Below are 27,640 nucleotides of genomic sequence, written 5' to 3'. Positions count from 1 at the left end.
ACAACCAGCCGTGATTGGGAGTCCCATAGGGAGGTGCACAATTGGTACGGCAATGTCTGGGTTAGGGCTTGGCTGGGGTAGGCTGTAATTGTAAATAAGAATATTTTCTCAACTGACTTGCCTATATAAAGATTGAATAAAAAATACAAGTGAATAATAGGTGAATTCGGGTCTCTAAAAAGTTGAAAAGTCACACTGACCACTTTATATTTGTCAGGTTGGATTGACATATTTCATTTCTAAGCTAATATATTTAATTTGTGAGCAGTGGTGTGTGTAGCCTCCTGTAAGATGAGAAAATTCACTGTGTGCTCTCATCCACGTGCACATACACACACGTCAAACAATAGTCACACACACACAAACCTTTATAATAGAAGAGTAGGCTAACATAATTTTGTTGCACTGTAACACACAAACACACACTCCACACATATTTTCCCTGACATATAGTACAGATATTATTGCACTGTAACACACACACACGAATACACACACAGATACACACATACACACACAGATACACACATATACATGGATACCCACGCACACACACACACACACACACGCACACGCACGCGCACGCGCACGCACACACACACACACACACACACACACACACACACACACACACACACACACACACACACGCGCCATTTGCAGAGCTCCTCTCTCCCCCTCTATCTCTGTCAGACACACACAAATACACACGCACAGACACACTCATTCTCCCTCCTACGCAAGCGCACAGACAGACACACGCACACACACAGCCAGACAGACACACACATACACGTTTCCCTCTCTCGCCTTTCACACACACAGCTCTCTCATACACCCATCCCCCTTTCTTTCTCACACACACATGTCCTTTCTCTCTCTCTCACTCACTCGCATACACGCACATCCTCTCTATCTATCTCTCTCTCCCTCACTCACACACACATAGGCACACACACACACACACACACACACACACACACACACACACACACACACACACACACACACACACACACACACACACACACACACACACACACACACACACACAAAAACACACATACAGACACACACTCACACACAGAGGCATGCACACATTCTCTCTCCCGCTTGCTCTCCCTCACACACAAACACATGCAGTCACATGTATGCGCACACACATTTTCTCTCCTGCTTGCTCCCCCTCCCTCCCTCCCTCACAACACACACATACATTCTCTCTCTCTCTCTCTCTCTCTCTCTCGCTCTCTCTCCACACACACATTTTCTCTCTTGCTCGCTTTTACTCTCTCCTCCTCTCTCCTTACCTCTGTCTCTCACCCCCCCTTCCACAGGCATCCTGGCTGCCACTCCTTCTCTAACAACCACACACTCACACACACACATTCCCCCTACTATCTGTGCACACAAACACCCCCCCCTCTCTCACACACACACACACACACACACACACACACACACACACACACACACACACACACACACACACACACACACACACACACACACACACACACACACACACACACACACACACCCCTAAAACACACACCCCACCTATTTTACCCAAACATACACCCTGCCTTTCCTTTAAAGTTAAACATACACACACACACACACACACACACACAAACACACATACACAAACTCAAATGTAACCCAGCCTTTTTTTTCTTACATGAGCCTCTCCCTCCTGCTCCAAAATCATTAATGCGCACACACACACACACTCACCCACACAAATCCACCCCCACACATACACACACACACTACTCATCACTTGCATCGAGAATGTTCGTAAGCCATCCAGTCCTTAAGCCAAACAGATCCAAGAGACAATTCAAAATATAATCCACAGACATTTATTTCATCCTTTCTGCATATCTCAAAGTCATACATTAATAATAAATATGGTTTCTATATCTTCCCACACCAGACCAGAGTTAATATGAAACACAACAAAAGAAAATCAGAAACAGGAAATGTTTGTACATTAGTTTGGAGTGTGTTAACAAAGTATCCATCAGTCCTATGTCTAACTACTTTATATACCAGGGTTGGCTGGCCTTCTCTCGTCACTCGTAGGCTCAGTCACTGGTAAACTTTAATTTACAAAGTCATTTTGGGTTTACTAACATTTTATTTGTGCTTTTCTATTGTTCAGAAATGTGGTGAGCACTCTCTGCGTTTGCTGGACTTTATCCTGCTAACTGTTCCAAATTTCTGAACTGAATTTGGAAAAAGGGCTTTTATGTACTCTGCGCCATCGTCTTGGAACGCCTTACAAAAATACTTTCAAACTGGAAGAACTTGTCCCAATTGGTGTTTGTAAATCATTGATGAAGGATTGAGGCGGATTCCCTGACCTGTCAATGTTTTTAATTCGCTGTTTTATAATTTTGTTATACTCTTGTGAATTCTATGTTGTTTTACTAGATTACCTGTAGTTTTTCATGTTGTCTGTCTGTAATTGTGTAATGACTTGGTGCTGCCTATCTTGGCCAGGACACTCTTGAAAAAGAGATTTCAAATCTCAATGAGCCCTTCCTGGTTAAATAAAGGTCAAATAAAAAAAAATTAAACGACTGTCTCTCAATCTCATCAATGTGCCTAACCAAAGGATACAGGGTTAGATCTGTTTGCATCCTCCTACTGGTTAAAATTAGGATTGGGGATAAGGTCATCTGATCCTAGATCTGTGGTTAGGGGCAACTGGCACTATACCAAGAGGTCATGGAAAGGGCTAGTTGCTCCAGCAACCGTGTGTACTCAACTCAGCGTAAAAATGGAGGAGACTTTGCTACAGTGCATCTCTGTCTACAAAGGTACTAAAAACAATCCAGTCTGGCAATTTCAATTTTCCTTCAAAGTCACATACACAAGAATAGGGATGGCCATCCCTCCGCTTGGAGAGCTATTGTCTGCAGGCTTTTGCTCCAACCCTGCACGACCACACCTAATTCTACTGATCAGCTGCTCAATCCGCTCTAATTTGAATTGCGAACATGGTTTAACAACATCCCACCTCCCAGCGCTACCAATTTGACGGCTACGCAATGATATTAAAAGGGTCTGTTTCAACGGGGGTCATATAGTAATGATTGGGTTTAAAATATATATATATATATATATATTTGTGTGTGTGTGTGTGTGTGTGTGTGTGTGTGTACAGTACCAGTCATATGTTTGGACACACCTACTCATTCAGGGGTTCCATAACACATATGGAATCATGTAGCAACCAAAAAGTGTTAACAAATCAAAATATATTTTATATTCTTCAAAGTAGCCACTCTTTGCCTAGACGCCAGCTTTGCACACTCTTGGCATTCTCCCAACCAACTTCACCTGGACTGCTTTTCCAACAGTTTTGAAGGAGTTCCCACATATGCTGAGCACTTGTTGGCTGCTTTTCCTTCACTCTGCTTTCTAACTCATCCCAAACCATCTCAATTGGGTTGAGGTCAGGTGATTGTGGAGGCCAGGTCATCTGATGCAGCACTCCATCCCTCTCCTTCTTGGTCAAATAGCCCTTACACAGCCTGAAGGTGTGTTGGGTCATTGTCCTGTTGAAAAACCATTGATAGTCCCACTAAGCGCAAACCAGATGGGATGGTGGATCGCTGCAGAATGCTGTGGTAGCCATGCTGGTCAAGTGTGCCTTTAATTCTAAATAAATCACAGACTGTCAGCAGCAAAGCACCCCCACTCCAACACACCTTCTCCTCCATGCTTCACGGTGGAAACCACACATACGGAGATCATCCGTTCACCTACTCTGCATCTCACTAAGAACCAAAAATCTCAAATTTGGACTCGAAAGACCAAAGCACAGATTTCCACTTGTCTAATGTCCATTGCTCATGTTTCTTGGCCAAAGCAAGTCTCTTCTTATTATTGGTGTCCTTTTAGTAGTGGTTTCTTTGCAGCAATTCCACCACGAAGGCCTGAATCATGCAGTCTCCTCTGAACAGTTGATGTTGAGATGTGTCTGCTACTTGAACTCTGTGAAGCATTTATTTGGGCTGCAATCTGAGGTGCAGTTAACTCTGATGAACTCATCCTCTGCAGTAGAGGTAACTCTGGGTCTTCCTTTCCTGTGGCGGTCCTCATGAGAGCCCATTTCATCATAGCGCTTGATGGTTTTTGCAACTGCACTTGAAGAAACGTTCAAAGTTCTTAACATTTTCTACATTGACTGACATTCATGTCTTAAAGTAATGATGGACTGTTGTTTCTCTTTGCTTATTTGAGCTGTTCTTGCCATAATATGGACCTGGTCTTTTACCAAATAGGGCTATCTTCTGCATACCAGCCCTACCTTGTCACAACACAACTGATTGGCTCAAAAGCATTAAGAAGGAAAGAAATTCCACAAATTAACTTTTAACAAGGCACACCTGTTAATTGATACGCATTCCAGGTGACTACCTCATGAAGCTGGTTGAGAGAATGCCAAGAGTGTGCAAAGCTGTCATCAAAGCAAAGGGTGGCTACTTTGAAGAATCTCAATTATAAACTATATTTTGACTTGTGTAACACTTTGTTGGTGTGTTGTTTCATAGTTTTGATGTCTTCACTATTATTCTAAATGTAGAAAATGTAGAAAATACTAAAATAATTAAAAACCCTTGAACAATTAGGTGTGTCCAAACGTTTGACTGGTACTATATATATATATATATATATATATATTGAATGCAGACAGTCGTTTTTTTTTATAGCTTTAACAGGTTCAGAACTGGATTAGCAGAGTCTGGTGTTAGAGCAGGGCTGGAGCTAAAGCCTGCATTCTCAGTGGTTCTCCAGTAGGAGGAGCTGCACAGCTGGGATGTTTTGTTTTGGTTCCTCTACTCACCACTAGAGGGCAAGGCACAGTCTGTATTGGACAGCTGAACTCATCACATCACTTCAAGGCACAATATGTGAGATTACCATCCACCAGTAATGAAAAGTTCTGGGACAAAGTTTCCCCTGGGTACAGATCTAGGATCAACTTCCGCTCCCCATTCCTAACCTTAACCATTAGTGGGGAAAAATGCAAAACTGACCCAAGATCTGCTTTAAAGGGCGAATACACCCAATGAAATAGCCTACCCTATCTCATACCTTGTCATAACCCCAAAATGACCAATGTTACATTTTTTGTAGTCTCTAAATGGGTAGGAAGCCATTTAAGACTATTGGGATGCATCTTAAATGTGAAACAATTTGTGGTGATTTCCATCTAATGCTGGTCCTTGTACCGGCTCACAAGGACTGGAAATTGATATCACATAAACCATCGTCTTGAACCGGAAATCTACACTCCATTATCAAAGTGGATCCTGTAGCTGTCACCAACACATCTCATTTGTGGGATTGTTTTGGGATCAAGGGGTCAGTTTATCAGAACATTTAATCCATATCAAAATGATCCTGTGTTGTATAAAATTCTGTTTCCCTAATCAGATTGGAAATTGTAAGGCAATGCCAAACCAAATCTCTTACAATAACCACACCAAATGTTACAATCAAGATCATGCTTATATTAATGACCACATGACATATGAATATTGCCATTCAGTTAGCATAAAGAGAGAACAGCCGACCGGGCACAGACGTCAGTTCGACGCCTATTCCACGTTGGTTCAACGTAATTTCATTGAAATGACGTGAAGACAGCGTTGATTCAACTAGTGTGTGCCCAGTGGGAGGAGACTAAATTAAATGTTCTGAAATACTGGTCCTTGTATGTCTGGCGTAGGCCAAAGGAAGGTCATGGTTGAATACTTTGACTGTAGGCTGTAAAACCAGGCAGAGAACACATCTTGATACCAGGTGTAAACAGCGAACTTCTTCTGTAATAACTTTACTTGATTTTTACTGCATCAAACCGTGTTGAACTACAGCGATTTTTTTGTTTGTTATTGACACATTTTAGCTAGTTACTAGCCTAATGTTCTAACCGCTAGGCTACGTGCCAACCAGTGTCCTATGTCTGCTAGCAGCAAGCGGAGCTACAGCGCAGGGCCCTTGTTAGAAAAGTATGTCTTGAATGACCAAAATTGCTTCAAAATCAACACTGTTAAGTCACACATTGGTTGTACAGTATGTAGTAATATACTTTCTCATGCTTTCTCTTATGCCCTTGTCACCACTGTATATATTTATTTATTAACTTAAACATATACTCCTCTCCCTCTTTTCACAGAATCTTTATACTGGCTGTTGTCACTCTTTTCCTTCTCCTATTGTTTCCATCTCTCTCTCAGACTTTCAGACTCCTGCCTGCCTTCACTCTTTCTTCTTCCACATCAGACCCTCCTACCTCATCTTCTCAAGCTACTTCTCTATCTCTCTCCCATTCTTTCCATCGCTACCTCTCTCTCTCCCTCTCTCTCCCCTGCTCTCTCGTTCCTCACTCACAGGCTACTCTTTCCCATCTCTACTATCTCATCTCCGGGTCCTCCTCCCTCTTGGCCTCCCCCTCGTTCTGCTCTCCTTGGGGGTGGCTCCATCGGGGTGCAGGGCCTTCAGGGTCCTGGAGGTGGTGAGCGTCCAGTGCACCAGCTCGCTGAATATGCGGTAGATCCAGAGCTTTAGCGCAAACGGGCTGCCGTTCACCGGACTAGCTGTCTACTCAGGGGGGGGGGAGCAGACAGAGAGAGGGAGAGGAAGAGAGAGGAAGAGAAAGATGTGTTAGGACAGTATTTCCCAATCTGTTTTCCGGAGATCCCGAGGGCTGTAATATTTTTGTTCTAGCACTAGCACACTCGATTAAGCTGGTGGACTAACTAACGCCTGGTCAACCCCGGGACATGCACCATGAATAGATTAGGAAACACTGCACTAGAACATACAGTGGGGTCTGAAATTATTGATAAAGATGATCATACATGTCTGTATAAAATAAATAATTCAAATACTGAGCTATATTGTAACCTCAAAAAAACGGGGAAAAGACATTTTTTTATAATAATACAATTGCTCAGAGAAAGAGATTTTGCTTTACAAGTAATATTTTTCCTCCAATGAGGAATGATCTTAGACCATTCCTCATTGATATCCTTCATCTGCACTTATAAACTGCACTCTTCTATTCAAACCACAGGTTTTCAATGGTTTAGCAAGATGGCGCTAACAGACATGTCAGCTCTGCTTCTAGCTCCTAAGCAACTTTGCAGTATTATGATTTGTTTGTGTGTTATTTATTACATTATCAGAATGTTTTTTGTGTTATTACATACAGACGGAAATCATTTTTGCATATCAGTGCGGCGGTAACTCACCAGCATTACGACCAGGAATACAACTTTCCAGAATTGGATCCTTTGATTGTACCCCCCAGAGCAATTGAACTTATCCCAAAGGCTGCTCCAAGACGCCGCCGGTGGAGAAGAGGTATTCGGAGTGGACTTCTAGTCCGAATAAGGAGGCGTGCACACCATCCACTGCTTCCGAGTATATTAGTTGTTAATGTTCAGTCTCATGACAATAAAGTAGACAAGCTCAGGATGAGGATCTGCTTCCAGAGAGACATCAGTGACAAGGGCAAGACATGTGATATCCACCCTTGTTCCTGTACCCAAGAAAGCAAAGGTAACTGAACTAAATTACTATCTCCCACTCCCATCATGGAGTGCTTTGAAAGGCTAGTTAAGGATCATATCACCTCTACCTTACCTGACAACCTAGACCCACTTCAATTTGCAGACCACCACAATAGATCTACAGACAATGCAATCGCCATCGGACTGCACACTGCCCTATCCCATCTGGACGAAAAGAATACCTACGTCAGAATGCTGTTCATTGACTATAGCTCAGTCTTCAACACCTTAGTACCCTCCAAGCTCATCATTAAGCTCAGGGCCTTGGGTCTGAACCCCGCTCTGTGCAACTGGGTCCTGGACTTCCTGACGGGCCACCCCCAGGTGGTGAAGGTAGGAAACAACACCTCCACTTTGCTGATCCTCAACACTGGGGCCCCACAAGGATGCATGCTCAGCCCCCTCCTGTACTCCCTATTCACCCATGACTGTGTGGCCATGCATGCCTCCAGCTCAATCATCAAGTTTGCAGATGACACAACAGCAGTAGGCCTGATTACCAATAATGACGAGACAGCCTACAGGGAGGAGGTGAGGGTCCTGGCCGGAGATGTGCCAGGAAATTAACCTCTCCCTTAACGTCAACAAAACGAAGGAGATGATCGTGGACTTCGGGAAACAGCAGAGGGAGCACGCCTCTATCCACATCAATGGGACTGCAGTGGAGAAGGTACGGCAACTGCACCGCCCGCAACCGCAGGGCTCTCCAGAGGGTGGTGCGGTCTGCCCAATGCATCACCGGGGGAACACTACCTGCCCTCCAGGACACCTACAGCACCCGATGTCACAGAAAGGACAAAAAGATCATCAAGGACATCAGCCATCCGGGCCACAGTCCGGAGCCTCCAACGACGGTCCCCAGCTCGGGGTCTCCAACGACGGTCCTGAGTCTCCAGCGACGGTCCCCGGTCTGGGGTCTCCAGCGACGGTCCGGGGTCTCCAGCGACGGTCCCCGGTCTGGGGTCTCCATCGATGGTCCGGGGTCTCCAGCGACGGCCCCTGGTCCAGAACATCCGGCGATGAGATGCCCACTCAGACCCTCCCATATAGGTTTAGGTTTGCGGCCGGGAGTCCGCACATTTTTTTTTTTTTTGGGGGGGGGGGGTCTATGTCTATGGTTGCCTAGATTGGTTCTCAATCAGAGGCAGCTGTTTATCGTTGTCTCTGATTGGGAACCATATTTAGGTAGCCATATTCCTTGGTTATTTTGTGGGTTGTTATTCTGTTTAGTTGACTGTTCTGCACTAGCCATGTTGTTTCACGGCTCATTTTGTTGTTTTGTTTAGTTCTGTTCAGTGTTCTCTCTTTAATTAAAGAGTTATGTTTGCTTACCACGCTGCGCCTTGTTCTCCTCTTTATGACAACCGTGGCATAAAGATGGCACGTTATGTTAGCTCATCCAAGTTCATCATTTTAAAAGGCTAGTTGATTGTTAAAAAACCCTTTTGCAATTATGTTACCACAGCTGAAAACTGTTGTCCTGATTAAAGAAGAAATAAAACTGGCCTTTTTTTATATATTTTTTTATTTTAACTTTATTTAACCAGGCAAGTCAGTTAAGAACATATTCTTATTTTCAATGATGGCCTAGGAACAGTGGGTTAACAGCCTGTTCAGGGGCAGAACGACAGATTTCTACCTTGTCAGCTCAGGGGTTTGAATTTGCAACCTTCCGGTTACTAGTCCAACGCTCTAACCACATTTAAGTCATTTAGCAGACGCTCTTATCCAGAGCGACTACAAATTGGTGAATTCACCTTCTGACATCCAGTGGAACAGCCACTTTACAATAGTGCATCTAAATCATTAAGGGGGGGGGTGAGAAGGATTACTTATCTTATCCTAGGTATTCCTTGAAGAGGTGGGGTTTCAGGTGTCTCCGGAAGGTGGTGATTGACTCCGCTGTCCTGGCGTCGTGAGGGAGTTTGTTCCACCATTGGGGGGCCAGAGCAGCGAACAGTTTTGACTGGGCTGAGCGGGAACTGTACTTCCTCAATGGTAGGGAGGCGAGCAGGCCAGAGGTGGATGAACGCAGTGCCCTTGCTTGGGTGTAGGGCCTGATCAGAGCCTGGAGGTACTGCGGTGCCGTTCCCCTCACAGCTCCGTAGGCAAGCACCATGGTCTTGTAGCGGATGCGAGCTTCAACTGGAAGCCAGTGGAGAGAGCGGAGGAGCGGGGTGACGTGAGAGAACTTGGGAAGGTTGAACACCAGACGGGCTGCGGCATTCTGGATGAGTTGTAGGGGTTTAATGGCACAGGCAGGGAGCCCAGCCAACAGCGAGTTGCAGTAATCCAGACGGGAGATGACAAGTGCCTGGATTAGGACCTGCGCCGCTTCCTGTGTGAGGCAGGGTCGTACTCTGCGGATGTTGTAGAGCATGAACCTACAGGAACGGGCCACCGCCATGATGTTGGTTGAGAACGACAGGGTGTTGTCCAGGATCACGCCAAGGTTCTTAGCGCTCTGGGAGGACGACACAACGGAGTTGTCAACCGTGATGGCGAGGTCATGGAACGGGCAGTCCTTCCCCGGGAGGAAGAGCAGCTCCGTCTTGCCGAGGTTCAGCTTGAGGTGGTGATCCGTCATCCACACTGATATGTCTGCCAGACATGCAGAGATGCGATTCGCCACCTGGTCATCAGAAGGGGGAAAGGAGAAGATTAATTGTGTGTCGTCTGCATAGCAATGATAGGAGAGACCATGTGAGGTTATGACAGAGCCAAGTGACTTGGTGTATAGCGAGAATAGGAGAGGGCCTAGAACAGAGCCCTGGGGGACACCAGTGGTGAGAGCGCGTGGCGAGGAGACAGATTCTCGCCACGCCACCTGGTAGGAGCGACCTGTCAGGTAGGACGCAATCCAAGCGTGGGCCGCGCCGGAGATGCCCAACTCGGAGAGGGTGGAGAGGAGGATCTGATGGTTCACAGTATCGAAGGCAGCCGATAGGTCTAGAAGGATGAGAGCAGAGGAGAGAGAGTTAGCTTTAGCAGTGCGGAGCGCCTCCGTGATACAGAGAAGAGCAGTCTCAGTTGAATGACTAGTCTTGAAACCTGACTGATTTGGATCAAGAAGGTCATTCTGAGAGAGATAGTGGGAGAGCTGGCCAAGGACGGCACGTTCAAGAGTTTTGGAGAGAAAAGAAAGAAGGGATACTGGTCTGTAGTTGTTGACTTCGGAGGGATCGAGTGTAGGTTTTTTCAGAAGGGGTGCAACTCTCGCTCTCTTGAAGACGGAAGGGACGTAGCCAGCGGTCAGGGATGAGTTGATGAGCGAGGTGAGGTAAGGGAGAAGGTCCCCGGAAATGGTCTGGAGAAGAGAGGAGGGGATAGGGTCAAGCGGGCAGGTTGTTGGGCGGCCGGCCGTCACAAGAAGCGAGATTTCATCTGGAGAGAGAGGGGAGAAAGAGGTCAGAGCACAGGGTAGGGCAGTGTGAGCAGAACCAGCGGTGTCGTTTGACTTAGCAAACGAGGATCGGATGTCGTCGACCTTCTTTTCAAAATGGTTGACGAAGTCATCTGCAGAGAGGGAGGAGGGGGGGAGGGGGAGGAGGATTCAGGAGGGAGGAGAAGGTGGCAAAGAGCTTCCTAGGGTTAGAGGCAGATGCTTGGAATTTAGAGTGGTAGAAAGTGGCTTTAGCAGCAGAGACAGAGGAGGAAAATGTAGAGAGGAGGGAGTGAAAGGATGCCAGGTCCGCAGGGAGGCGAGTTTTCCTCCATTTCCGCTCGGCTGCCCGGAGCTCTGTTCTGTGAGCTCGCAATGAGTCATCGAGCCACGGAGCGGGAGGGGAGGACCGAGCCGGCCTGGAGGATAGGGGACATAGAGAGTCAAAGGATGCAGAAAGGGAAGAGAGGAGGGTTGAGGAGGCAGACTCAGGAGAAAGGTTGGAGAAGGTATGAGCAGAGGGAAGAGATGATAGGATGGAAGAGGAGAGAGTAGCGGGGGGAGAGAGAGCGAAGGTTGGGACGGCGCGATACCATCCGAGTAGGGGCAGTGTGGGAAGTGTTGGATGAGAGCGAGAGGGAAAAGGATACAAGGTAGTGGTCGGAGACTTGGAGGGGAGTTGCAATGAGGTTAGTGGAAGAACAGCATCTAGTAAAGATGAGGTCGAGCGTATTGCCTGCCTTGTGAGTAGGGGGGAAGGTGAGAGGGTGAGGTCAAAAGAGGAGAGGAGTGGAAAGAAGGAGGCAGAGAGGAATGAGTCAAAGGTAGACGTGGGGAGGTTAAAGTCGCCCAGGACTGTGAGAGGTGAGCCGTCCTCAGGAAAGGAGCTTATCAAGGCATCAAGCTCATTGATGAACTCTCCGAGGGAACCTGGAGGGCGATAAATGATAAGGATGTTAAGCTTGAAAGGGCTGGTAACTGTGACAGCATGGAATTCAAAGGAGGCGATAGATAGATGGGTAAGGGAGAGAGAGAGAATGACCACTTGGGAGAGATGAGGATCCCGGTGCCACCACCCCGCTGACCAGAAGCTCTCGGGGTGTGCGAGAACACGTGGGCGGACGAAGAGAGAGCAGTAGGAGTAGCAGTGTTATCTGTGGTGATCCATGTTTCCGTCAGTGCCAGGAAGTCGAGGGACTGGAGGGAGGCATAGGCTGAGATGAACTCTGCCTTGTTGGCCGCAGATCGGCAGTTCCAGAGGCTACCGGAGACCAGGAACTCCACGTGGGTCGTGCGCGCTGGGACCACCAGATTAGGGTGGCCGCGGCCACGCGGTGTGGAGCGTTTGTATGGTCTGTGCAGAGAGGAGAGAACAGGGATAGATAGACACATAGTTGACAGGGTACAGAAGAGGCTACGCTAATGCAAAGGAGATTGGAATGACAAGTGGACTACACGTCTCGAATGTTCAGAAAGTTAAGCTTACGTAGCAAGAATCTTATAGACTAAAATGATTGAAATGGTACAGTACTGCTGGAGTAGGCTAGCTGGTAGTGGCTGCGATGTAGCTAACCTAGAAAATCGCTCTAGGCTAAACAATTGACTTAGATACAAAGACGGCTAGGCTACCCTGCCGCTCTTTAGACTAGTTGAGTATCTGGAGCATCAGCATTTGTGGGTTCGATTACAGACTCAAAATGGCCAGAAACAAAGCACTTTCTTTTGAAACTTGACAGTCTATTCTTGTTCTGAGAAATGAAGGCTATTCCATGTGAGAAATTGCCAAGAAACTGAAGATCTCGTACAATGCTATGTATGACTCCCTTTACAGAACAGATCAAACTGGCTCTAACCAGAATAGAAAGAGGAGTGGGAGGCCCCGGTGCACAATTGAGCAAGAGGACAAGTACATTTGAGTGTCTAGTTTGAGAAACAGACGCCTCACAAGTCCTCAACTGGCAGCTTCATTAAATAGTACCAGCAAAACACCAGTCTCAACGTCAACAGTGAAGAGGCAACTCTGGGATGCTTGCCTTCTAGGCAGAGTTGCAAAGAAAAAGCCGTATCTCAGACTGGCCAATAAAAATTAAATATTAAGATGGGCAAAAGAACACATACACTGGATAGAGGAAGATATGAAAAAAAGTGTTATGGACAGACAAATCTAAGTTTGAGGTGTTCGGTTCACAAAGATGAACATTGTGAGATGGTGGAGGCAATGTGATGGTCTAGGGGTGCTTTGGTGGTGGTAAAGTGGGAGATTTGTAAAGGGTAGAAGGGATCCTGAAGAAGGAAGGCTATCACTCCATTTTGCAATGCCATGCCATACCCTGTGGATGGCGCATAATTGAATGCAATTTCCTCCTACAACAGGACAACAACCCAAACCACAGCTCCAAACTATGCAAGAACTATTTAGGGAGGAGGCAGTCAGCTGGTTTTCTGTCTATTATGGAGTGGCCAGCACAGTCGCCGGATCTCAACCCTATTGAGCTGCTGTGGGAGCAGCTTGACCGTATATTTCCTATTCATTTTGCAACTCATTTCATGTATGTTTTCATGGAAAACAAGAAAATGTCTAAGTGACCCCAAACTTTTCAACGGTAGTGTATATATTTCTTAATTTCATTCTTTAACTTTTAGATTTGTGTGTATTGTTGTGAATTGTTAGACACTACACGACTGTTGTACCTAGGAACACAAGCATTTCGCTACACCTGCAATAACATCTGCTAAAAATGTGTATGTGACCAATACAATTTGATTTGATTTGCGTTTCAAGTTCGGAGACTGAGATGGCCATTGCAAAATGTTGATTTTATGGCCAATTTAACAATTTATTTGTGGATTTTGATGTGTGCTTGGGGTTATTGTATTGCTGGAAGATCCACTTGTGGCCAAGTTTCAGCCTCCTGGCAGAGGCAACCAAGTTTTTGTCTAAAATGTCCTGGTTCTTGGTAAAGTTCATGATGCCGTTGACCTTAACAAGGACCCCAGGACCAGTGGAAGCAAAATAGCCCTATAACATCAAAGATCCCCCACCATATTTTTACAATAGGTATGGGATTTTCTGCTCAGACATTCTCATTTCGATGCCAACCCCACCACTGGTGTGTGTGGCCAAAGAGCTCTATTTCCATGTCATCCAGCAAATGTCCAACAAATTGCCACTTGTATTCGAGCCACTGTTTTGGTCAGATTACATGAAAATGAGGTCTTTGGCCACGCACACCAGTGCTGCAAGTGGATCTTCCAGCAAGACAATAACCCCAAGCACACATCAAATTCAAGTTGACTCGGTACCGGTACGCCCTTTATTTTGCCTCGTTATTGTTATTTTGCTGTTACTCTTTTATTTTTTTAAACTTTTGTTTAATTAGTAAATATTTTCTTAACTCCTATTTTTCTTGAAACTGCATTGTTGGTTAAGGGCTTGTAAGTCAGCATTTCACGGTAAGGTCTATCTACAGCTGTTGTATTTTGAGCATGTGACAAATAAAATGGGATTTGATTTGAAAATCCACAGAAATTGTTCATTGGCCGTAAAATTGTTTGTAATACTATGGCTGACCCCATAAAACAACTTGTTTCACCCCACCTATCTGGTGTGACAATATAAAAAAAAATCCACTGTTACTGTGCCTCATCCACTCCAAACCCTCATATTGTTTCCAACAGAGCAACACCTGTGAAGTACCTTTTATAAATGCAGAGAGTTATGTCTCCGGACTTGAAACCCATTGGGAAGGATTCTGTATGGAGGAATAGTCTAAGATCCCTCCCAATGGGATCTCCAACTCATAAAACATTTTCAAAAAGGTTAAGTGCTGTTATAAGCTGAGGTATTGAAAGGTTTCGAAAAAGGGGTGTCAAAAATGTTGAACCTTACCTTTTTAAAATAAAATAAAAATCTTACACTAAAACTATTTCTCTGAGCAATTGTATTAGTATAAAACAATATAATTTCCCATTTTTTGTAGCATAATATATAGCTTAGTGTTTGAATTATTTATTTTATACAGCATTATTGTTCATCTTTATTAAGGGTGTCAATAATTTCAAACCCCATTGTATATACAGTTGAAGTCGGAAGTTTACATACACTTAGGTTGTAGTCATTAAAACCTCGTTTTTCAGCCACTCTACAAATTTCATGTTAGCAAACTATAGTTTAGGCAAGTTGGTTAGGACTTTGTGCATGACACAAGTAATTTTTCCAACAATTGTTTACAGACAGAATATATAACTAATAATTCACTGTATCACAATTCCAGTGGGTCAGAAGTTTACATTCACTAAGTTGACTGTGCCTTTAAAAACAGCTTGGAAAATTCCAGAAAAAATGATGTCATGGCTTTAGAAGCTTCTGATAGGCTAATTGACATAATTTGAGGAAATTGGAGGTGTACCTGTGGATGTATTTCAAGGACTACCTTCAAACCCAGTGCCTCTTTGCTTGACATCTGTTACGTCTCTCGTCGTCGGAAGGCATCGACCAAAGGGCAGCGTGGTAAGTGTTCATGATATTTATTGATCAAAACACTCAAACAAAATAACAAAGTGAAAAACAAAGAGTTCCGTAAGGCAAATAAACTATACAGAAAACAACTGCCCACAAAACACAGGTGGGGCAGCTGCTTCTGATTGGGAACCACACTCGGCCAAAAACAAAGAAATAGAAAACATAGAAATAAAGAAACTAGAATGCCCATCCTAGTCACACCCTGGCCTAACCAAAATTGAGAATAAAAGCCTCTCTATGGCCAGGGTGTGACAACATCATGGGAAAATCAAAAGAAATCAGCCAAGACCTCAGAAAAAAATTGTAGATCTCCACAAGTCTGGTTCATCATCGGGAGCAATTTCCAAATGCCTGAAGGTATCACGTTCATCTGTACAAACAATAGTACGCAAGTATAAACACCATGGGACCACGCAGCAGTCATACCGCACAGGAAGGAGACGCGTTCTGTCTCCTAGAGATGAACGTACTTTGGTGCGAAAAGTGCAAATCAATCCCAGAACAACAGCAAAGGACCTTGTGAAGATGCTGGAGGAAACAGATACAAACGTATCTATATCCACAGTAAAACAAGTCCTATTTCGAGAAAATCCTGAAAGGCCGCTCAGCAAGGAAAAAGCCACTGCTCCAAAACCGCCATAAAAAAGTCAGACTATGGTTTGCAACTGCACATGGGGACAAAAATCATACTTTTTGGGGAAATATTCTATGGTCTGATGAAGCAAAAATTGAACTGTTTGGCCGTAATGACCATTGTTATGTTTGGAGGAAAAAGGGGGATGCTCGAAAGCCGAAGAACACCATCCCAACCGTGAAGCACCGAGACGACAGCATCATGTTGTGGGGGTGCTTTGCTGCAGGAGGGACTGGTGCACTAAACAAAATAGATGGCATCATGGGGTAGACAATTATGTGTATATACTGAAGCAACATCTCAAGACATCAGTCAGGAAGTTAAAGCTTGGTTGCAAATGGGTCTTCCAAATGGACAATGACCCCAAGCATACTTCCAAAGTTGTGGCAAAATGGCTTAAGGATAACAATGTCAAGGTATTGGAGTGGCCATCACAAAGCCCTGACCTCAATCCCATAGAAAATGTGTGGGCAGAACTGAAAAAGCGTGTGCGAGCAAGGAGGCCTACAAACCCGATTCAGTTACACCAGCTCTGTCAGGAAGATTGCGCAAAAATTCACCCAACTTATTGTGGGAAGCTTGTGGAAGGCTACGCGAAATGTTTGACCCAAGTTAAACAATTTAAAGGCAATGCTACCAAATACTACTACAATACTACTATTGAGTGTAGGTAAACTTCTGACCCACTGGGAATGTGATGAAAGAAATAAAAGCTGAAATAACTCATTCTCTCTACTATTATTCTGACATTTCACATTCTTAAAATAAAGTGGTGATCCTAACTGACCTAAGACAGGGCGTTTTTACTAGGATTAAATGTCAGGAATTGTGAAAAACTTTGTTTAACTGTATTTGGCTACGGTGTATGTAAACGTCCGACTTCAACTGTATACACTACATATAAACAACTGATTTGACCGAATCCTATATAAATAATTATTAACAAACTATGATTAATAAACAATACAATATAATCAGTAAAAAGTATTGTCCTTGCATAAACAGTTTATAGGCATATCATAAGTTCTGAATAACAAAAGCCTAATTTCTTCCTCTCCTCCTTGAACTCATCAGTGATCTGAAATATTAGGGATATCTGAAAGCAAAATGTTTCCACCAGTCTTATCTGTCTTCTATACATGTCAGTTGATAAACTGCTTTGTTATTGTTAAAAACCAACATGTTTCGGCCAGTAGCTTTCATCAGGGTTTACACTACATTATGTTCACCACACCAGCCATGTCAGATCAAGGATGACTTCCAAGTAAGGAGGAAGGAGGTAGGATTTTACAGGTATTCAAGTACTGAAATGAGGCCTGCTGGGTTAACTGAGGGTTTCCAGTAGGTACTGTATCTTAACCTTAAACATCTGTGGGGGAAATTCAAAACTGACCCCAGATTAGTGTCTAGGGGCAACTTTACCGTACACCAGTGATTCTGTACCTCAGTATTCTTCGGATCAGGAGTGAAGGCTGTAGTTCCAGCTCCGTCCTCCAGGAGGAGCAGTGTGCTCGCTAGCAGGTGCCCCAGCCGGTCCCTCACTGTTTTCCTCAGGCTTTCGTATTCGGCCCTGTCCCCGCCGTTTCCCACCCCCTCTTCCAGGCCAATGGCACGCTCCAGGAGGTTCCGGCACTGTTGCAGGGCGGAGTAGAGGCGCCACAACCTGTCATTCGGCGAGAGCTGGGAGGAGAGCGGCGGCACGGTCACCAGGCGCTCCCCGCCGACGGTGAGTTCCACTGCAAACGTCTCCTTTTTTCTCTGAAGTGGGGAGTGAGGAGGAGGTATGGAGGTGGAGAGGAAGAGGTGGGTGATGCCGTGCAAAAGAAAAAACACATTAGCAGTGTTTAAAAGTACATTTCCATGAAAGTGAGTGGAGAAAAAAATATATTTTTTGCACAACGAAACGGTTACACTGCAAAGGAATCACCACAGATGACCAAAGTCAGGCAGAACACAACAATTAGTGCACAACCGAACTCAATATGCTAATGCAACTCAAAGGCAGCACTGCTAATCCATTTCTCTAAAAGAGACGAGGCATTGACAAAGGTTTACGGCCACTACTGTATTTTGTTCATAAAATATAAAGTGCTAGTCACAGCCTTAACACATTTGGAAAAGCCTTTCTAAGACACCACTATTTTGTATTTTGAAATACCATCATGGACACCACGTTTAACTGCTCCTGAGTCTGTCTGAATACGGACACCGTAGTAATGGGAAGCTGTGGCCATGAGGAATCATATATGAATAAGTCACTCATTCCGAGTTAGTATTGAAACCAAACTGCACGTGGGATGTTCAAGGAAGTACAAAAGAGCTGACCTAAGAGACTGTGCAGTAAAGAGCATGTTTGACCATTTTCCGATGATAGTCTAGCAATTTTCCTTGATGAGCAACAACGGGCAAATGTTTAAACCCTATTGCGGTTAGGACAACATCCGCCCTGGCCCCATTGGAACAGAGGGGGTTAGTGGTTCAAAGGGATGGCTGGTTCAACTACCAGAACCAACCTTCCCCAACCACTCCAGGGGGAAAAACAGGCAGGATGTGTGACATCACAGGTGTGTGTGTGTGTGTGTGTGTGTGTGTGTGTGTGTGTGTGTGTGTGTGTGTGTGTGTGTGTGTGTGTGTGTGTGTGTGTGTGTGTGTGTGTGTGTGTGTGTGTGTGTGTGTGTGTGTGTGTGTGTGGTAGGAAGTTATTATATTCTATTGCATCTAGATCAGAGAATAGTGAGTGAGCTGAGATTCCCTCGAGTACTTAACCCCCAGTCAGGACATTATACCAAGGTGCTGACATTCTGACCACTGTGAAAATTATACTGTGCCTGTGTGGTAGAATGATTACTGTGTAACATTGACAAGGCAGCCCTGCTTATACAAGAGCAATGGTCAAGTAAATGTGTATATTGGTTTGTAATAGGCTACTAGACAGGGAGCAGTGGAGTGGGTTATGAACTTTGAGGGATAGGCCTATATTGTATAGATAGGCCTGTCTTAGAGGGAGAGGCAGAGGTAAGGCAAACCGGAGACAGCAAGCTCTTGATCTGACTGTCATGATCTATTTCAACACCTTATTATGAGTAAGGACTACGTGGTAATAGATAAGTTGAAAATTGTGGGCTATATCTTGAGTGAATTTATGTAAACCGCATGTGTGTATTATGTTGAGTAATCTGCCTAAACAAAGATTATTATAGATTTGTGTTTTTATATTCATTTTTATTTATAGTAGCTTTAAGATTTGTGTTTTATATTCAGTTTAGTTTGTTTTTACATAAACCTTACTTGTTTTATTAAAACATATTTTTTTGTGTGTGTGTGTGTTAGTGACAGAAAGAAGCCTATGTGTTGGAGGCTAGGAGACATGTATGTGTTGTATAGTTTCAGTGTTTTTTGGGATGTAACTTCTTGCAACTGTGGGGAAGTAATGCATAAGGTGTCACACCCTGATCTGTTTCACCTGTCTTTTTTGATTGTCGAGCCTGCCTATCGCCTGGTACTGTTTGGACTCTTACCTGGTTTATGAAATCTCTCCTGTCTCCGACCTGCTTTTTTCCTACCCCTTTTGGTATAATAAATATTGGAGCTCAACCATCTGCCTCCTGTGTCTGAAATTTGGTCTTGCCTTGTGCCCTTATATAAGGGGCAATTCCATGGTAAAGGAATTATGCTTTGACTCAGATTATTCTCTTTAAAATACATGCCAAACAAAATATTGATCTCAAAGTTGAACAAACCATACGATTCTACGCACACGGACTAGTTTGAATCATTTCCAAAGAATTTAACTAAATTTTCCAAAAACTCTTGTTTAATATTAGGAGATAGTGAACTACAGGGAAAGGAGGCCCGAGCACGCCCCCATTCTCTTTGATGGGGCTGTAGTGGAGCAGGTTGAGAGCTTCAAGTTCCTTGGTGTCCACATCACCAACAAACTGTCATGGTCCAAACACACCAAGACAGTCGTGAAGAGGGCACAACAAAGCCTATTCCCCCTCAGCAGACTGAAAAGATTTGGTATGGGTCCTCAGATCCTCAAATTTATACAGATGCACCATCGAGAGCATCCTGACTGGTTGCATAACCACCTGGTATGGCAACTGCTCGGCCTCCGACCGCAAGGCACTACAGAGGGTAATGTGTACAGCCCAGTACATCACTGGGGCCAAGCTTTCTGCCGTCCAGGACCTCTATACCAGGCGGTGTCAAAGGAAAGCCCTAAAAATTGTCAAAGACGCCAGCCACCCAAGTCATAGACTGTTCTCTCTGCCACCGCACGGCAAGCGGTACCAGAGCGCCAAGTCTAGGTCCAAAAGGCTTCATAACAGCTTCTACCACCAAGCAAAAAGACTCTTGAATAGGTAACAAAATGGCTACCTAGACTATTTGCATTGACACCCCCCTCCCCCACCCCATTTTTACACTGCTGCTACTCTGTTAATTATCTATGAATAGTCACCTACTTGTACATATTACCTACATGTACATATTACATAAATTTCCTCAACTAACCTGTGCCCCCGCACATTGACTCTGTACATAAACTTGTTTATTTAAAAAAATATATAGAATTCTGCCCCCAAACAAGACCACGTTTGTTTTTTCCGGACCAGACCAAATCTGAACCAATCATAGACGTCTATGTCACAGTACAGCACAGCAGATCACAGTAGATTTGTGTATTTCTAATACCTTTTGTAAGATGTTAGACGCTGTTTAAGACCAGTTTTCCAGCTATTTGACAAGAAATCAAAGCCTTTGCTTATTTTTGCCTAATTTTTAGGTTGGAAAATGTATATATACCTTAATTTAAAAAAACTCTTGGCTTTCATTTGACACCCAATTTGACATGCTCCTATGAACTTCACATGTTGGTGCTCATGGGTCCGTTAAGATGGATATGCTCTAAGGTGATGGGTCAGGTCATAGGTTAGGTTAAAAAGTAGACTCAGTGAGATAATATAGATGCACGAAGTAAACAGTAAACATTTTTGCAACAACCAAGAGCACTGAAGAGTGAGGCAAAACATCTCTGCTGTTTTAGTCCCGTAGCTGCCATGTTGTAGCAGCGTGAAGTGCACCTGTGCCAATACGCAGATACTATGTGTGACTGTGTATGAGCATAGTTGTAACGGCTGTCGTCGGAATGAGACCAAAGCGCAGCGTGGAAAGTGTTCATGATTTAATGTTCAAAAAACACTCAAACAAAATGACAAAAGGTGAAAACGAAAGCGAACAGTTCTGTAAGGAAAAAACACTAAACAGAAAACAACATCCCACAAAACCCAAACGGAAAATGACAACTTATATATGATCACCAATCAGAGACAACGATAGACAGCTGCCTCTGATTGGGAACCACACTAACATAGAAATAAGGAAACTAGAATGCCCACACTAGTCACACCCTGACCTAACCAACATAGAGAATAAAAACCTCTCTATGGCCAGGGCGTGACAGTACCCCCCCAAAGGTGCGGACTCGGGCTGCAAAACCTGACTCTAAAGGGGAGGGTCCAGTGTGCATCCATTCACGGCGGCAGCTCCAGTGCGGGACGTATACCCCCCTCCGCCCGTAGATCCCTATTCTTTGGTGGCGGCCCTGGTGCATGGACCTTCACTGGAGGAACCGGGCAGCAGATCATCGCCAGAGAAACCAGACCACCGATCATCGCCGGAGGCTCCAGATTGGGAACCGTCGCTGGAGGCTCCGGACCGGGGACCGTCGCTGGAGGCTCCGGGCCATGGATCCTTACTGCAGGCTTCGTGCCATGGATCATCACTGGAGGCTTCGTGCCATGGATCATCACTGGAGGCTCCGGGCCATGGATCATCACTGGAGGCTTCGTGCTATGAATAATCACTGGAGGCTCCGGGCCATGGATCATCACTGGAGGCTCCGGGCCATGGATCCTAACTGCAGGCTTCGTGCCATGGATCATCACTGGAGTCTTCGTGCCATGGATAATCACTAGAGGCTCCGGGCCATGTAACCTCACTGCAGGCTTCGTGCCATGGATCATCGCTGCAGGCTTCGTGCCATGTATCCTCACTGCAGGCTTCGTGCCATGGATCATCACTGGAGGCTCCGGGCCATGGATCATCACTAGAGGCTCCGGGCCATGGATCATCACTGGAGGCTTCGGGCCATGGATAATCACTGGAGGCTCCGGGCCATGGATCATCACTGGAGGCTTCGGGCCACGGATCATCACTGGAGGCTTCGTGCCATGGATCATCACTGGAGGCTCCAGGCCACGGATCATCACTAGAGGCTCCGGGCCACGGATCAGCACTAGAGGCTCCGGGCCACGAATCATCACTAGAGGCTTCGTGCCAGGGATCATCACTGGAGGCTTCGTGCCATGGATCATCACTGGAGGCTTCGTGCTATGGATCATCACTGGAGGATTCGTGCCATGGATCATCACTGGAGGCTTCGTGCCATGGATCATCACTGGAGGCTCCGGGTCATGGATCATCACTGGAGGCTTCGTGCCATGGATCATCACTAGAGGCTCCGGGCCATGGATCATCACTGGAGGCTCCGGGCCATGGATCATCACTAGAGGCTCCGGGCCATGGATCATCACTGGAAGCTTCGTGCCATGGATAATCACTAGAGGCTCCGGGCCATGGATCATCACTGGAGGCTCCGGGCCATGGATCATCACTGGAGGCTTCGTGCCATGGATCATCACTGGAGGCTTCGTGCCATGGATCATCACTGGAGGCTTCGTGCCATGGATAATCACTAGAGGCTCCGGGCCATGGATCCTCACTGCAGGCTTCGTGCCATGGATCATCACTGGAGGCTCCGGGCCATGGATCATCACTAGAGGCTTCGTGCCATGGATCCTCACTGCAGGCTTCGTGCCATGGATCATCACTGGAGGCTTCGTGCCATGGATCATCACTGGAGGCTCCGGGCCATGGATCATCACTGGAGGCTCCGAGCCATGGATCATCACTGGAGGCTCCGGGCCATGGATCATCACTGGAGGCTCCGGGCCATGGATCATCACTGGAGGCTCCGGGCCATGGATCATCACTGGAGGCTTCGGGCCACGGATCAACACTGGAGGCTCCGGGTCACGGATCATCACTAGAGGCTCCGGGCCACGGATCCTCACTGCAGGCTTCGTGCCATGGATCATCACTGGAGGCTTCGTGCCATGGATCATCACTGGAGGCTCTGGGCCATGGATCATCACTAGAGGCTTCGTGCCATGGATCCTCACTGCAGGCTTCGTGCCATGGATCATCACTGGAGGCTTCGTGCCATGGATCATCACTGGAGGCTCCGGGCCATGGATCATCACTGGAGGCTTCGGGCCATGGATCATCACTGGAGGCTCCGGGCCATGGATCATCACTGGAGGCTCCGGGCCATGGATCCTCACTGCAGGCTTCGTGCCATGGATCATCACTGGAGGCTTTGTGCCATGGATCATCACTGGAGGCTCCGGGCCATGGATTATCACTGGAGGCCCCGGGCCATGGATCATCACTGGAGGCCCCGGGCCATGGATCATCACTGGAGGCTCCGGGCCATGGATCATCACTGGAGGCTCCGTGCCATGGATCATCACTGGAGGCTTTGTGCCATGGATCATCACTGGAGGCTTCGTGCCATGGATCATCACTGGAGGCTTCGTGCCATGGATCATCACTGGATGTTTCGTGCCTGGATCATCACTGGGTTATCACTTTCGTGCCATGGATCATCACTGGATCATCACTGGAGGCTTTGTGCCATGGATCATCACTGGAGGCTTTGTGCCATGGATCCTCACTGCAGGCTCCGGGCCATGGATCATCACTGCAGGTGCCGGGCCATGGATCATCACTGCAGGCTCCGGGCCATGGATCATCACTGCAGGCTCCGGGCCATGGATCATCACTGGAGGCTTCGTGCCATGGATCATCACTGGAGGCTTCGTGCCATGGATCATCACTGCAGGCTCCGTGCCATGGATCATCAGTGGAGGCGAACACACTAACATAGAAATAAGGAAACTAGAATGCCCACCCTAGTCACACCCTGACCTAACCAAAATAGAGAATAAAAACCTCTCTATGGCCAGGGCGTGACACTAGTCTTGCATCATGCTCATCTCAATGGACACTTTTGAGTGGATCATTTTTGTCAAGTTGGTGACAATCGTTGTTCACCGCCTTTCAAATTGTGTTGCTTTCTGAGGTAAAGAATTTTTTGACTTGAGCCTGCATAAACTTGACAAAAATCATGTGTTCAAGGGGCATGAATTTTGACTGCAATCGAATGCAAGTTGCTGCAGTTGCTCTTCACCAAGTTCATCCTGCAGCCATTGACTGCATTGTGAAGGCTCTATTGTCAACCAATCATTAGGTGGTTTTTGTTTGACCCATGTGACCAAAAACAAGAACCAATTTGCTTTATGTGTACAGTGGATATACAAAATCAATGGGATATTTGAATCTCTCTCTCACTAATTGATTGTACAATGTGTAAACACACAATATTATATTATGATTTCAGTTTGTGTGATATGGGGGTTAGATACATGTTTATTTCATCATTACGAAGAAAACCTTTTATAATAAATGGCAACACTGTCATGTTGATTTGAGCCTTGCTGTTGGAAAATCACTTTAGTGTCCGACTTTCATTTGTCACAGATGCACCTCCCCCAGACTAACTCCTCGACTTTCGTCTACTGTCGGGTGCTTTAGCCGTACAACTCAAAAACGCCTGATATGGTGTTGTTTGTGTCATCTTGCCGAGAATACCTTTCAATTACGAATTCAATCTCAATGTGAACCGTCAGATTCAGAAGCTTGACACTCCCATAAGAAAAATGTGAAAGCCCAAAACGCAACATGTAAAGTGTTGGTTCCATGTTTCATGAGTTGAAATAAATAGTTTGTCACACAACACAATGCCACAATTTTGAGGGAGCATGCAATTGCAATGCTGACTACAGGAATTTCCACCAGAGTTGTTGCCAGAGAATTTAATGTTAATTTCTCTACCGTAAGCCACCTCCAATGTCATTTCAGAGAACTTGGCAGTGCGTCCAACATTTTTCAAATGGGTTTGTTAATTATTTTATTATAGTTTTTTATGATTAGTTAGACTTTCACAGTTCCACTATAACCTTAGCAGATATCTTATTGCCTAATATTTTGCAGGCTATTGGGAAAGGGGCAGTGACAAATTTTGGCACAGGTGACATGGGCAGCCGCCCAAGGCGGCATCTTGCCGGGGCGGCATGGGGCACCCGCACAAAAAAAAAAATATATATATATATATATTTTAAATAAAAAATATTTAAAAAGTATTATTTTATATTTTTCATTTGCACATCACATCAATGATATCATGTCACCGCGTGGGACTGTGGGTCAATTAACCTTGTCGGAGTGGGCGCTCTGATTCTAGTTTGTGAGCTAGGCAGGCTACTGCCTGGGAACGTGTCCCACTCAGAAGTACGAGATGGGGAGGGGGTGGGGGTAGGTTGACCTCAGTCCTCCCCACTGGAAGCCCGAGGTAGGGGAGTGGGGGAAATCTATCAAATAGAGCACCTCTAACTTTTTACAGTACTAATGCAATTAGTTGTGCAATTTAGTTTGTGTGTTTCTTGTTTGAAGTGCAATAGTGTAATAATCAGGTTCTCTTCTTTATACGTGTGTTATTCTATGTGTGTATTTGTGTGTTATAGGATTTGTGCAACTTAGTGTTGTGTGTGTTGTGTGTGTATTTTGTTAGCAATAAGGTAGTGTAATAATTCAATTGTATTTTTTATTTGTATTTATATACTACAATTTATTTCTATTTGTATTTGTTAATTCTTTTTGATATTTATGAGTCTTGTTTTTGTATTCATTTTTATATTTATATACTTTTAAATGTTATGATTATTTATTTGTGTTGATCCAAATGACTGAATAAAACTAACAGTTAGTGCAGAATGGCGAGAGGGGGCTGAGGTGGTGGTTCACAAAGGGAGCCATATCAGCTAGAAACGCCACTGGGGGGATACCTAGTCAGTCGTACAACTGAATGCCTTCGGCATTTAACCCAACCCCTCTAAGTCAGAGGTGCCTTAATTGACATCCGCGTCTTTGGCGCCCGGGGAACAGCTGGTTAACTGCCTTGCTCAGGGGAAGAACGACAGATTTTTACCTTGCCAGCTAGGGGATTTGATCCAGCAATCTTTCGGTTAATGGCCGTATAATTAGTCGGCTAATAGACAAAGGTTACATTCCTAACCACTCCCGTCCTCGCAGCAAAAGAGGAAGGGAGCTGCAGGTTGAGATGTGTGCGTATGAGAGGGAGGACATACTGTATCTGGCTATTTGGCGGAAAACCAAGAAGAATTTCATCATTCGCACCCCATCATTTACATAGTTCATTAATTGAGTGAGAACGAGATGCACATGGAAAAAAACGTGCATGTCCGGACATCGACCTGTGCGCCAGAAACCCCCCCACCTCTGTCATTCTTGTTATATGGGGCGTACATTAGTATTCACATATTCACCCCCTCCTTATCTAGTTACATTCCTGGACCCTCACTCCTGGATCGGATGCCACACACACACACACACACACACACACACACACACACACACACACACACACACACACACACACACACACACACACACACAAACACATCAATACATGTCCATTATCGCAATCCATGTGCATCAACACATTTCCATATGCCAATCTTCCATATCCCTTTCAAAGGCTAGGCTACTGGCTAAATAACATGTTTTGTCAAGCAACCAGTAGGCCTAATAACAGGTTAATTACTGCGAAGCAGAATGCAATAGCCTGTCCAGACTCAACACTAGACGAAATACTTACATAAAGTTCCAATAAGAGAGTGCATTCATGGTGCAACTCCTCAGCAAGAGCAGCTGCCCTCGCAGTTCGGGACTGTTCCGAACCAGCCACTCTTCTTGTACGTGTCCCTGCCATATTCAGTAGAGAAGCAACAGACAGGCACCGAATAGCAATAAGGTTTTTTAATATATATATATATTTTTTTAACTTTCCCTAATGTCTGCTAGTTTTCCCGTTTCATAGTGCTCAAAGTTAGACAGCCATAAAGAAGCGAGTCTCCGCCCTTTCTCAGGCTTCAACCAAGCCCGTTAATTCAATACCTTTCTGTGTACGAATTCCTTCCCTTACTTCCACAACTTTACCCGTTGTGTTACTATGTTACAGTATTAAATATCCTTGTCGAGTGCCACACCTCCCTTTGCCCCGGTAGGCTTATGTCAGGCAGGCATGTGGAATTTAACGGGATAACTCAAGCGGAGGCGTGGGAATGGGAGGAGTCGCACGTTGGTAAGCTATTATTTATTCATGACGAGTTTAAACGAATGAGCCTGACATAATGACGAATCTATTCAACAAGACTAGTGACCCGTTGACGCGCTAGTCGGGACTGGGAAACTCGGAAATGTCAGACTTGCTAATTGGGTGTAGTTATACACGTCCCGCGTTC

At 45.3% G+C, this 27,640-nt stretch overlaps 1 protein-coding gene across 1 annotated transcript; it reads right to left on the bottom strand.

Moving 5' to 3' along the window:
- Window positions 1-1,842: 1,842 nt before the first annotated feature.
- LOC135507787 (uncharacterized) lies at window positions 1,843-27,341 on the bottom strand. The gene is made up of 3 exons (XM_064927446.1): window positions 26,995-27,341; window positions 17,577-17,891; window positions 1,843-6,621 (listed from the first exon to the last, which is right to left on the bottom strand). Exons 1-3 carry the CDS (start codon window positions 27,106-27,108, stop codon window positions 6,439-6,441), a joined length of 612 nt encoding a protein of 203 aa, XP_064783518.1. The 5' UTR covers window positions 27,109-27,341; the 3' UTR covers window positions 1,843-6,438.
- Window positions 27,342-27,640: the final 299 nt, after the last annotated feature.

This window comes from Oncorhynchus masou, chromosome 21, assembly GCF_036934945.1.
Source record: "Oncorhynchus masou masou isolate Uvic2021 chromosome 21, UVic_Omas_1.1, whole genome shotgun sequence".
Taxonomy (NCBI): Eukaryota; Metazoa; Chordata; class Actinopteri; order Salmoniformes; family Salmonidae; genus Oncorhynchus; species Oncorhynchus masou.
This window is presented reverse-complemented; position numbering and strand designations above follow the sequence as displayed.

Excerpts from the sequence above, each read along its gene's own strand:
- LOC135507787 (XM_064927446.1), bottom strand. The coding sequence starts at position 27,108 with ATGGCAGGGACACGTACAAGAAGAGTGGCTGGTTCGGAACAGTCCCGA. Across the intron at positions 17,892-26,994 it reads CTCTCTTATTGGAACTTTAT|AGAAAAAAGGAGACGTTTGC; the intron begins GTAAGTATTTCG and ends TCCCCACTTCAG. Across the intron at positions 6,622-17,576 it reads CTGATCCGAAGAATACTGAG|ACAGCTAGTCCGGTGAACGG; the intron begins GTACAGAATCAC and ends CCCCCTGAGTAG.